Raw genomic sequence first — 12689 nt, 5'->3', positions numbered from 1 at the left:
CTCTTGAGATTCCCTTCCTTTAAACTCTTTTTCAACATGCTGCAGTCACTTCAGGCAAGGCTTTTACACTGTAGAGGGAAAAAAACCTTCCTGACTAAAGCCACATGCAGCTTTGAGGATATACCTGAAAGAATATGTTAGGAAACTTATTATCTGAGTATGCAGTAAAATAATCAATATTTGATTCTTAGATTTTTAATTGCAGAAGAGATTTCTGAAATACAGCAACATTAAAACAATGGAAATAGTTGTGTAAAACACACAGTCAGAACGTTACTTTCTGATTTCTTGCAAGAAAATCATAATCCAAGAGGTCTCTTTGAATGTTACAGAACTGTATTTTTAAAGCTACCCAACAGGTGACATGAACTGCTAACATCGGTCTCCTTGACATTCTCACAAAGCTGAGGTACACCTCAGCAGGACTTTGAACTCTTCCTAGCTCAATGAAAAAAGACAACACTGAAGAATGAGCCATTTTCCATACCTAAAGACAGCAACTGTTTGGCTACTGAGCTTTAATGCTGTTTTTATTTTTCTTTCTTGCAGTTGTTATCTGTTACTCTTCATGATCATTGCTTGATGCATCTTCTCAGTAAGCATGGCAGCACGTGTCACATTGGATATGCTTGGGGGGGGTGAGGGGAAGAGTGTCTCTGAAAACTGATTATAGGATTATAGCTCTCAAAATAAATCTGGACAGAAGGTAAAGAAACATATGGAGGGAAAAAAAAAAAAAAGCACAGACAAAAGTCAGATGCAAGCCACCATGCAGACTGACACATTTAAATGAGATATAAAACAGGAAATGTGGTTTCCAAAGAAAATACAGTATTCCAAAACACAGAATATTACATGCAGCAAAGGCCTGTCTCTCCAGGAACAATTTACCATTTCTGTTGATGACAGGGCCATGTGAAAATTCAGAAGTTCCTAACAGCCCAGATATATTAACTCTACGTATGTTGTAACAGACGTATCTGTGTCTGCACAAACATTTCCACATAAATGAATGCACAGGCTGAATATGCACCTATGGTTAGGCTGAGATGGGAATAGCAAGCATTTAATATAATTATTGAAATAAGAATAAATAAATTTGGAAGAATTCTGTATTCATTCCTCCTCTCATCATGTTATAAACAGCAAGTCACTCAAGACCTAACTGTGTGATGCAATATAACGGGACAGTGTATTTGAAAGAGTTTTTACTGAGGCCTAATTAGAGACCTATAGAGACTCCTACTGTTCTGATTCATTACTTGTAGTAATGCTAATGTCTTTACTAATAAAATAATCTGATATCAAGTTGAACTTTTTTCCACAAGATTCAGAAAAGCATATTAAAAAATATTCCTTCCACATCTGTATTGTAAAAATAAAGTGAAGAAAACTGAGTACACCTGCAAGAAAACACGGAACAAGAACTGTAACATGCCACAGCAGATCAGCCCTCACTACCATGTGGTGGGAATTTCAACATTAACTAATACCAACTTCAGCAAAAGTGTCACACAGCCCAATTTATTCAATGGAAATGAGGGAGCATTCTGGAATTCTCATGGATGTTTGCATATTTGTGTTTTAGGGTATTTTTCTTACTTGAACTAACAGTGCAGCATTTACTTTGAAATATTAAATTTCCAAATAAAATCTGTGGTAAAACTGTAATTGTTGTTAAACATTCCCTTGCCTCTGCTTGCTCACCGCAGTAATCTGTATGTAAGGCTCCGTGTCAGTCCACACATCCCAAGGTGTGCCTCACCAGCTCAGCAACACAGTGGGTGCAGGGGTGCAGGATTGAATATGCTGCCTAAAAGCTATTACCCTGAATCTGGAACAATTCTGGCAACAATTGACCTTTTAAATTAAAAAGCAGATGCTTCATGGTAAATAAATTGACAAACTTTTTTTTTTTTACCATATTACAGTCATTTAAAAATAACTCTATGTTCAACAGCATGTATAAAGACCTGTTCAAACTATACCCTTGATCAGGTAACATTTTGCAATTTTGAGCAATATTTCCCTCTAAGAGTAGACAAGGTTTGTCACTATTGCTTTGGCTACACAATACACCACAAGAACACATAGGTAAACCTTTACTTTTTGATTCATTCAGAGTTTGCCTTGAAGCAAGCTTATTTAATATAATTTCCTGCCTCTTGCCTAAAGCCTGTGATTTCATTTACTCTTCCTCATCTGTTTTATTACTTTCTATGTGCTCTTCTGACAATCCAACCTGGCAAGCTTACAAGGCTCAGTACCTGACAAACAGAAATCTTGGAATTTGCAAACAGGCTAAAGTAAAGTAATATTTTTTGGACAGAAAAAGTGAGTTACAACTTAAGTCAACAGACTGAGTTCGACATGTGTCAGTACCAAATCTGCAGGATACAGCAGAAACATATTCAGATGGTAAATCTAGGTTTATTATTACACTTATAAATTGTCCATGTATAACTTACGTCCAAGTTAAAATACTGACTCAGAATAACTTTTGAAACTTTCAAGTTGTGAACGTGTCACCAGACGTATTGTAACTCTTCACTAAGAGCACTGACAAGCAAGAAAAGGCAAGCTCTCAAAAAAATTACCAGAAAACTTCAGCTGTTGGATACTTGTGACCCACTCAAGCATGTCACCTACTGAGGAGAACAGTGGTCCTGCTAAGTATGCATCTATAAAACCAGATTGTACTTGTACGTTCCCTCCTCTAAAGCATATTGAGTCCACTCAAAATTACTGAATAGATTTTAAAGGAGACTACCAATTTCTGCAAATTAAAAAAATGTGGGGTTATTTCTTCCACACAATGGGCTAGACAGAATTGTAATTCAGAAATTACTTTTCAGTACTTCTGAACACTGAAAAGAGAAATGAAAAAATGACTCATGATATTGATTCTAGGAAAAGTAATATCCTACCACAATATTTTCTTGCCAACTGAAAGCTGGGAAAGGGGAGGGGAAAAAGGAATATTCATGTATTTTCTCCTTTGTTCAAATGCTGGCAATGTGTTACCAGGAAAGGATCTAGCAGCAAGATCTAAGGCAGAAAAAATTCCACTTGTAAAATAGAGCTCAATTTATTAAGGAGAGTGCAATTATCTGCTATCAGAATGGCACAGACAGGCAGTAGCTAGCTGCGTGATAGAAAAACCACAGAAGACATACTCCATCAGTGGTTTTACAAATTTTCATGCCTGGAATCCAGCACCATAGGGCCACAGCATTACCTTTGAGCACCTTCCTGTTTCATGGAACATGGAAGAAAACCTTTTGGTCAGACAGGTTAAATTGGTCAGCAACATTTTAACATAACTAAATGAGTGTCATTTGCATTTCAGAAATACTCAAAACTATTAGGGAACACACTACAGAATACAACCTAGAAATTATATTCCCATATATGCACCAGATGCAAAAATAGATCCTTTCTTATAGGCAGGAGTTCAGGAAATGCTGCTACTATTTTACAGTAAAACTATCACTGAAAGGCTGTCTTTAGTTCTAACAACCTTCAAGGGAAAGGCAAATGACCTTTCCATGATACATTGCCAGCTGGTCCAGGGAAGTGATTGTCCAGCTCTGCGCTGTGCTAGTGCATCCTCACCTCGAGTACTGTGTGCAGTTTTGGATGCCACAGTACAAGAGACCTTGAATATCTCCAAGGATGGGTCCTCCACTACCTCTCTGGCAACGTGTTCCTGTGGTCCACCACCATCATATTAAAGATTTTTTTCTTAATATCCAACCTAAATCTCCTCTTTTCTAGTTTAAAACCATTACCCCTTGTCCTATTACTAGATGCCCTCATGAACAGTTCTTCCCCAGCTTTCTTACAGGCACCTTTCAGGTACTGGAGGACCACTATAAGGTCCCCTGGAGCCTTCTCCTTTTCAAGCTGAAGAAGCCCAAACTCACTCAGCCTATCTTCATAGGAGAGGTGCTCTGGCCCTTTGACCATTTTTGTGGCCCTCCTCTGGACACGCTCCAAAGGTCTATGTCCTTCTTGTGTTGAGAAGGTATTCATAGGAAGTTATTTTACAAGAACATGTATCCTGGAAGGTTGGTAGCAGTAGAACAGTTGGAAGTAATTTGGGGAAATACAGAAAACTAGCACAAGTTGAAGAACTGAGCTGGAATTTTCACCTCAGCTTTTCTGGATTCTCTCTTCCACCACGGATGCCTGTCATTCCTCCAGAACAGTCAGAACTGCCAACCCAGTCATACTCATTGACCTATTTAGGGCAACTGTGAGAACTGCCACATTCCTGCATTTAAACATTTGTAGTAAGTTAGAGGAAAAAATAATCCAAAGCAAGCATGCAGGAAACAACTAGAAATAGCAGCCCACAAGTCCCTGAAGTGTGGCAGACGAGAAGGAGAAGCTGGCCTAGCAGCTGTCCTGCACGCATCGCCCTCGTGCACTGCTGAGGACTTCAATGTCTGCATTTGACAGTTACATTAATCAAGAATGGCTGCAGATACACATTTGCAAAAACTGAACTGACCATTACGATTCACCTGTACATTAACAGCATATATATGACCAGGCAGCTATTTAACCCTGTCTACCCTTGGGCGAGAGAAGGTTTGCGTGTCCAGCTTCTCTGAGGCGATCACGGCTGCAGCTGGAGTGACTTCTGACACCGGAGCAATCCTGATGGCTGGTGCGTGGCCATCATCCCAGCTCTCTGAGAACCGGCTCCAGAACACTGAGATGCCTTCTGCTAGAAATGTGCCTATGTCAAAAGCCCTTCCAATACCAGCTGTCTTGGCCTTTCCATGTTCCATGAGAGTACTGTTTACAGTCAGATGCTTTCTACCTTAGCTGAAATTTATGGTTAATGGTTTACATTTAAATGCTAACACACAATTAATCTTTCCAAAGCTCCCACCACTGGACGTTGCCAGTACTGAATTTACACATGCAATCAGTCCAGGATTGCTTCAGCAGCCCTGAACTTGTCAGAGCTTCTCTTTTAAGGTACCAAATAAACACAGTTCTCATTCCTCTGTTAAGCATTCATTGCTATATTAAGACATTTACAGTCAGAAGAAACCCCTTCACTGCTGGTTTGGCTTCTATGTAACACTAGCCATCAGTCTTCCTAGATCTTATTCCTCCACTGACTGGATAATAAACAGTACCTTAACTAAGCCATGTCTCATCTGAGACCCTTGGGAACTGACAATACTGCCTCCAAGTCACTGATAAAGATACTAAACATTGCAGATCTGAAAAACACCCAACCCTGAAATACCATAAACCCACAACTATTTCATTGTTCCTCACAGAAATGTGTGGTTTAAATCACTTTTTCTCCAGCAACACAGGAGGCCTGCTTTGCTTTTTCACTGAACCAGATTCTGAAAAGGAACAATATGAATTAAATGTATCACTGAAGGTAAAGAAATAAGTCAGGCAAAAACCTTTAAACTCACTTCAACATTACATTAAATTTGGTTTTAATAAGCCCATGCTAATCGGCAATAGTTATTTTACCTTCAATTCTTGATTAGCCAGCCTATGATTTAACTCAACTCTTTATCTAGGCTACAACAAGCACGATCATTGTATTTTAAATAAAAGCCTTAACTTTCAGCCAATCTTCCTTAACTTCTCAATTCATCCCAGATATAACTAAAAAAACCCCAGTACTTCCTCACTACCCAGCTCAGCATGATCCAGAAAGCTTCCACCAGAGGTTGGTTGTTTTTTGTTAAAGAACTGGACAAAACATTATTCGGACATTCTGATTCAGGAATCTTGACAAATTTTTAAAGTTTTTGTTTAACACACTGATTTGATGTTAATAAAATGGAAAATAAGACTTCTTGCCAAGATAGATAAAAATGACATATTAAAAATAGCTACCATATTTATACTGACAATCTACAGGTACCACCACTAAGGTAAAGCATCAGGGACAACAGAAAATCTCATTATTACTTTTCATAGTTAATATGAATAGAAGTTCTTTTCTTTAGTGTCTCTTGCTTTTTATTGCCTGGAAACCCAGGTTTTGAACTCGGTTTCTATTATTGGTTTTTGCTGGTTTGTTTTGGGTTTTTTCCACATCCCTGCAAGCCAGGCTGATTTTTAACCAACAGGCTTGCCTCAACATTGTTTATTTTGTGACAGTTTTATAACATGTTCTAAGTTGCAAACAATCATCATTCACACTGCAATATTTAAATGCTTGTCCTTGATTCGGGTTGCTTATTTCCATCATCCTTAAACCACCCCACTTACGATGCTGAGTACCTTTGTTTCAGGTAGGTCTCCATTAAGTTGTAGGCGCTTGTACCTTGTCAAACATTCATTTTTCTTCTGCAATCCCTTTCTTGAACCATTTCAAAGTGACTAAGACACAACTCTACAACGTTATATGAATGCATAGAATCCAGAGATCACACACCTCAGGATTTCCAACACCACTTTCACACCAGTACTGAGACTGGCACCCAAGAAGGGATGACTTGGATTAAAATCCCACTTGAAAAACACCATCCTCCCACCTAAAACATACATGGCTACTGGGTAAGGCACAGCTTTTAGTGAGAATGTCATGGTCTGTAGTAAATAACTCATCGTCCAACTAACATTTTAAATGCTTTGGATAAAAACATCTTAGCAGCAACTTTTTGCCTTCAGTCTGTCAATGACTTATGAAACAGGCATATTACTTTTGGCAGTGGTCAACACCCCTCCTTTTGGAGGCTCAGTCTCACACTGATTACAAGGAGTGATTTACTAGTTTGGTCACGCAAGTCTTTCAACTAGATCAATTTTACTCATACATGAGCAGTTCCAATTCTCTTGCTCATTATCTAGGCAGTTGTATATGAATGTTTTTTTGCCTCTCTTTGCTTTCCTTGGTTTTATAAGTGGTAGGACAATACCTGAGCTAAAAATACCTCTGCTACAACTAACTCTAATAAGGCTTTTAATAATCATCAGAAATTGAGTGAGTTGCTCCTCAGACTTATTGAGTCCTGCACACAACAAAAATAATACAGGATGAGAATTTGTGAAGTTTTTCTTGCAATCTGCTTTAGAGTAAGATTTAATCTTTCTGGAGAATTCGCAGGTTGTGCACAACTGCATTATAGTTGCCAAAAATACATATTTTAAAACTATTTTAAAGCACTGAGGCCCCCACAGAAAGGGAAAAGGATCTAAATGGAAAACATCTGCACATTTCAAAAAACATGTTCAGCATAATTATTATTTATATGTGCTCGAGTTATGAGAGTGATTTCTATTGTGTCCTATTATGGAAAATCCTGGCTAGGGTAAGAAAATACAGCATAAAAACACAGTTATTTGTCCAAGAGGCTTAGATTTTAAGATAAGGAATTGCAGTGCAATTCCACAGCAGCTTGACCTAATATAATCAGCTGAGCTAGCAAAATGCGATCACTTTTTGGTCATTTTGGTTCTCTGCAGTGGCTCACCCCATGGTTACATGACCACAAGCATTAGGGAGGGAAGAGAGATGTGCTGTTCAGGGAGAGGGAGGGCGTTAGAGGGGAGAAATTAAAAGGGAGCTGCTGCCCCAGGATCCCTGACTGACTACAGTAGCCAGGGAACTGCACCCAAGCTCTGATTAACGATTATCACTAGGCCTGTGCAGCCTAAAGGGGTACACTGACAGAGTCCCGCCTGTTCATAATCCTACACCAAAGTTCACAGGTCTCATTTCCAGCTACAGCTGTTAGATAAATGCTTAAACATCTCAGCAACCAGTCCCCACTAGAAAAAGCCACCAAACTTCCGTGGTTTATAGTCAAGCACAACACTGAAGGAGCAATTGTGCTGACTCTAGTGCTGACCATAACCCAACCATGATTCACAGCCCTGATTTCTCTCATGCTGCTGACACACTCAGCCTCTAATTGCACCGTACAAGTACACTGAGGCAGTTCATAATACAATCCTAAAATAAGAAGCCATATTCCAAAGTGAAAGAACAAAAGTCTGATCTGAAGGGGAATATTTCAGAGCATCAACAAACCCCAGATTGCATAATATTTATGCACCTTGTAATTCTTTAGGTTTGCTACTCTCTCAGTCACAAGAAGAGTGAAATGAAAGTTGATACATGTAAGCCTGTTTTGCTATTTGTGTGTATGTATACATTTCATATCTTTGAAACAAATAATATGCTATGAAAAAATAAAAATTGCAATGAAACTCAAACATCAAAGTAAAATGCAAAGCCTACTGCAGTATCAGAAGTAGCTGACGCAATTACCTACTTAGAAACACTAAATAGTAGATTAGATAACCAGCCTAGCTATTTTATTCCTGTCCAAACTAGGAACAGAAAGATTTTATAGCCAATGAGACTCACATGTGATTTGATATGGCTATGTGCTACAGTGTTCGGATACATCACACAAGTCTGTCCTCTTTCAGAAGGGGGTTTGGGGGGCTACACAACAGAGAGAGGGTAGCAGGCTATTTTCCTCTTCAGTAATGCTTTCACAATGCAATGTCTAAATTATCCCAGCGGGGCAGAGGAGAAGGTGGGTGTGTAAAGCTGAAGATGCACACACCCAACCTAACAATCTAGGGGTCTCAGCTTAATTTACTGCTACAGGAATGCTTTATTTAGCTATAATACACAAAACTCTGAGATACATTTACCATGCATGAAGTTTAACATTTGCATCACTTATAGCATAACATTTGTCTACATCATCTTAAGCATAATGATATTGATGGTGATATTTAATTTGATATTATTCTGAATCACCAATTCAAGTATTCTGTCGGGGGAAGGGGGGGGGGAGGGAGGAGGAGAGAAGAGCAGGGCAAATAATTAACTAGTAATCCCAGAAACCCTGGAAATAAATAGCAAAGCCAAATTTCAACAACTTCATATCTCTGAACTTCACACAAATGGGAAGCCAAGTTAAAGCAGGTAATGTCCACTTACTTGAAGCACTGGGGCCTCATTTGGGGAAAATTCATAGTATTACAGTGCTTTCTGTAGCTAAAGTCAATGTGCAACTGGAGTGCATAGACATGCACTGACCAGGATACAGCTTCAAACTGTTCACCAGACAAGGGACAGTGTCAGAATTCAAATCTGAAATCACTGCAGAGGAATTCTGCAGTAGAAGTGGATAAAGAATGCTGCCTTAAATTGTATTTTTAACTCTGTCATTTCTCTCTTCCTGAAATCTAATTTCCCATACCATTTTTTAACAAGTACAATGTATGCAGCACATTTTTACAGTGTCCTTAATTACACGAGCCTTACAATACAGTCTACACTGTGCATTAGGATGAGTATATCTACCCTGTGTATTAGGGTCAGCCCTTTTCCATAGGACTTTTCAGTTTCTACAAAATCAAAGACAGTGTCATAACAAAGAAAAACAACTTTTTATGTTCAACTTTCAAACAGCTAACACCCTCCACACCTCAGGAAAGGACTTACCTCATTATCTGTTCCCACATCCAACATCACTGGTAAACACTCATAAGGTTTTACTCCTCCGCATGCCGTATAAAGTGCCAGTTTGCCAACTGGAATGCCCATTCCGTAACAGCCAAGGTCCCCAAGACCAAGAATACGTTCTCCATCTGTCACCACAATAGCCTCCAGGAAGAAACAAAAGCACCATAAAAATCTCTTCTTTGCTTGTATGCACCAAGTATTCCTTTATCTTCTTACCATCATTTTTAAATTTTCATGCAAAAATTCTAACAGGTACATACAAATTAATAGTACATCAAAGGCCTAGAATCATTTTATTGTACTTTGCTGTGGTTTTGTTACACTATTTTCAACTCTTGCTTCATTGTAAATGGGAATTTCACATAAAGCCTTTCAGTATACACAGGAGAGGCATTTAGTATTACATTACAAGGGAACTGGCTTTGTTGTCTCTTAGGTTTTTCTGTCAACAGTAAGAAAAGAGAATAGGAAGGGAAAGGAAGTTATCCACAAAAAAAGAACCCCAGACTCCTGGGCTTTGTCATGGCTGTTTGCAGCAGAACCAGAGCCAGCTGCTCCTGCTGGCCTTTGACAGGGCTGTCTACAGCCACCTGGTTCTGACCCTTCAAAGATGTATTTCTTCTTCCCTTAAGCAAATAACATATTCCATCAAACTTACACGTATAAGTACGTGTTTTCACTGATAGAAATGCAATAATTCAGTAAACCCCACAGAACCGTCTGTGCTAAAAAGGCACAGTAATGGCTCTTCATAGTAACAGACAGAAGTGCTCAGTATGGCAAGCAGCTGACAACACAGTAATTTCCTTGTAACGAGAGCTTATCAAGTATCATGTTATAAGTATTAACCCAAACAATAGATTGGGTGGCCAACAGAAGCTCAAAACCCACAGGCTGGACACAGCCCTGAGTAACCTGCCCTGGCTGATTTTGGTTGTGCAGGAGGATGGACTAAATGATCTCCAGAGGTGATATCCTTGACCAACAGTAGATTTCTAACCCATTAGTATAAATTTAGGTGGTTTTCTAATCCTGTAACAAGGTAAATAGGTTGTAAATTCTGTGTGTAACAGGCTAGTTTTGAGGAATTGCCACCCAGCACCATCTCTATTTATTCCAGACATGGAATAAATCCCATACCTCTTCTCTGGGTGTACATTGGTATACTGCATACCAGGTAACGACCCCACTTTTGGGACACCACCTCAACCACTCTATGCTTCTCTGAAATGCAGAAAAACCATTCAAGGGGAAGGGTTTTTTTGATGCGTATTATTCAATGTAATTCACCTATTAAACAAGTAAGGATTTATAAACATCAAACTTTGCCTGTAACAGAATTGTTTCTACTTAAGAAATGAGCAAAGAAATCGCGGAAATCTAACTGATAAAAAGCACCTTTGGTGCAAAACAGTGTCAGCTTCGTCATGCAACTAAAACTTACCTTGATGGTACTTTCTGGCCAGGATTTAAGCATTGTAGCAATGTGTCCCCGGTCATGGATAGTTATAAAAAGACCTCTGCAAATAAAAAAAACCAGTTTTCATACAGGCAGGCAGTTAAATTCTTCCTCATAAATCAATTAAATAATGAATGAAGTCTACGCAAATGTATTTCCAACATACATAGATTCAGTTCAGGAAGCGCTCAGTTTTGTATGAATAAATCAAATCTCTGCATTTAGTAGAAGTCATAGAACACATAACTCTACTAGTAGAGCTTCACTGAGCAGTGAGAACCTGTAAGAGTCATTTCTGAAAATCGCTAAGTTTTAAACCTCACTGAGCACTTGATTGATTTATATGTGTTCATTAATTGTCCCAGATTGCAAAACAAGTTTATTAGGTAACAGTGATCACTTGTCCCCCAGCAGTCCCTTACGGACAAGAATAGACCATAGGAACAAAACCTGAAATAAGCCATATAATATCATTACATGAAATAATTCAAGAGCATTCAGTTATGTGTTCGAAAACGAGCCTGCCTGTTTAATTGGACTGTCCCTTTAACCATTACAAAAGAAGGAAATGATCCTGCCTATAAAAACATCTCTCATTTGAAAGTGTGTAGGACATCCTACAGTGCTGAGCATACCGCAGTTTTAAATTTAAGTGTTTCTGTAAACTGGCCTTTAGTTCCACCAACACAGAAAAGTATAAAAGAAAATGACAGAACAGCATAATCCCTATTTGGTTTTTGATTTATTATAGAAGAAAAATTGATACAGTATCTTATCCTACTCTTCAGCATTTTATTCTTCATTAATATTACCTGACATGCAGATACACATACAGGTTGAATCAGACAATTTCATTCGTTATCTATTTTTATCACATGAGTTAGTGGAAAAATACTGTCACACTAAATTCACTCTCTCAAAAATCATGAAGAAAACATCAATGAATTACATGCTAAGTGTGTCTTCTTGTAATTAATTAATGCATTAATAACCATAAGGAGTCATAACCTGGAATTACTCAAGCTTTTAACTCAACTGTTATAAAACCTATAAAGGAAAATTTAGATTAGAGTATTGAAAAATAATTTAAATCTACATCCACTACAATATCTCCATATTCACAGAAGTGTACCCACGTGGGTCTAAATAAAACTAGTTAACTCAGGGAAATGCCTGTCAGATATCACCGCAAATATTCCAAGTCAAGCAAAAAATTTCCTGCAATGTTAAAAAATACATTATTCAAGACTCCAAAATGAGTCCAAACATTTTATTTCATATGTTTATATATTCCGTACATATTAGATTATCTGAGTTTTTATATAAAATGATCATGCGATCTATGTTTTTATATTGAATGTTAAATTTCATTTCCTATTCCAGTGTCTTTGATGTCAAAAAAGCACAACTGAAATTGTTTATTCTTTTGGACAAAAGGCAGTGCAAGACATACTGCAATTAACCAAAGTATTTCTTAAAGCTCATGATTCAGAAACAAAATACAATCAAGTAGCTAAATAAATAAAAACTGGCATGTCCTATAAGAAAAACATATACATGCACCATGGAATGGAAAAAACCCCTAGCCACTTCCGATTAGATTATTTAACTTTTTAAATTGAAATGAACATGTTTCCCCCTACAGCTGGGAACTCTCTGATCCAGGCCTTCCCACTTAATTCCCCTCCTGCGCCCATTCCCCATGTTCAGAACAAACGTGCCATGCTAGATGATCACCTCGATCAGTTG

At 38.2% G+C, this 12689-nt stretch overlaps 1 protein-coding gene across 1 annotated transcript in view; it reads right to left on the bottom strand.

Annotated features, from left to right (window-relative positions):
* ME1 (malic enzyme 1) overlaps window positions 1–12689 on the bottom strand; it is a gene marked incomplete at its 5' end in the record, with an annotated part of 157869 nt that overhangs the window by 83434 nt on the left and 61746 nt on the right. The window contains 2 exons of the mRNA XM_084261321.1: window positions 9461–9622; window positions 10926–11001. Coding sequence (XP_084117447.1) covers window positions 9461–9622; window positions 10926–11001 — 238 coding nt within the window. The remainder of the gene's footprint in view (window positions 1–9460; window positions 9623–10925; window positions 11002–12689) is intronic.

This window comes from Gallinula chloropus (genome assembly GCF_964237585.1).
Source record: "Gallinula chloropus genome assembly, chromosome: 3".
Taxonomy (NCBI): Eukaryota; Metazoa; Chordata; class Aves; order Gruiformes; family Rallidae; genus Gallinula; species Gallinula chloropus.
The sequence above is the reverse complement of the archived record's forward strand: the minus strand, read 5'-3'. Positions and strand labels throughout refer to the sequence as shown.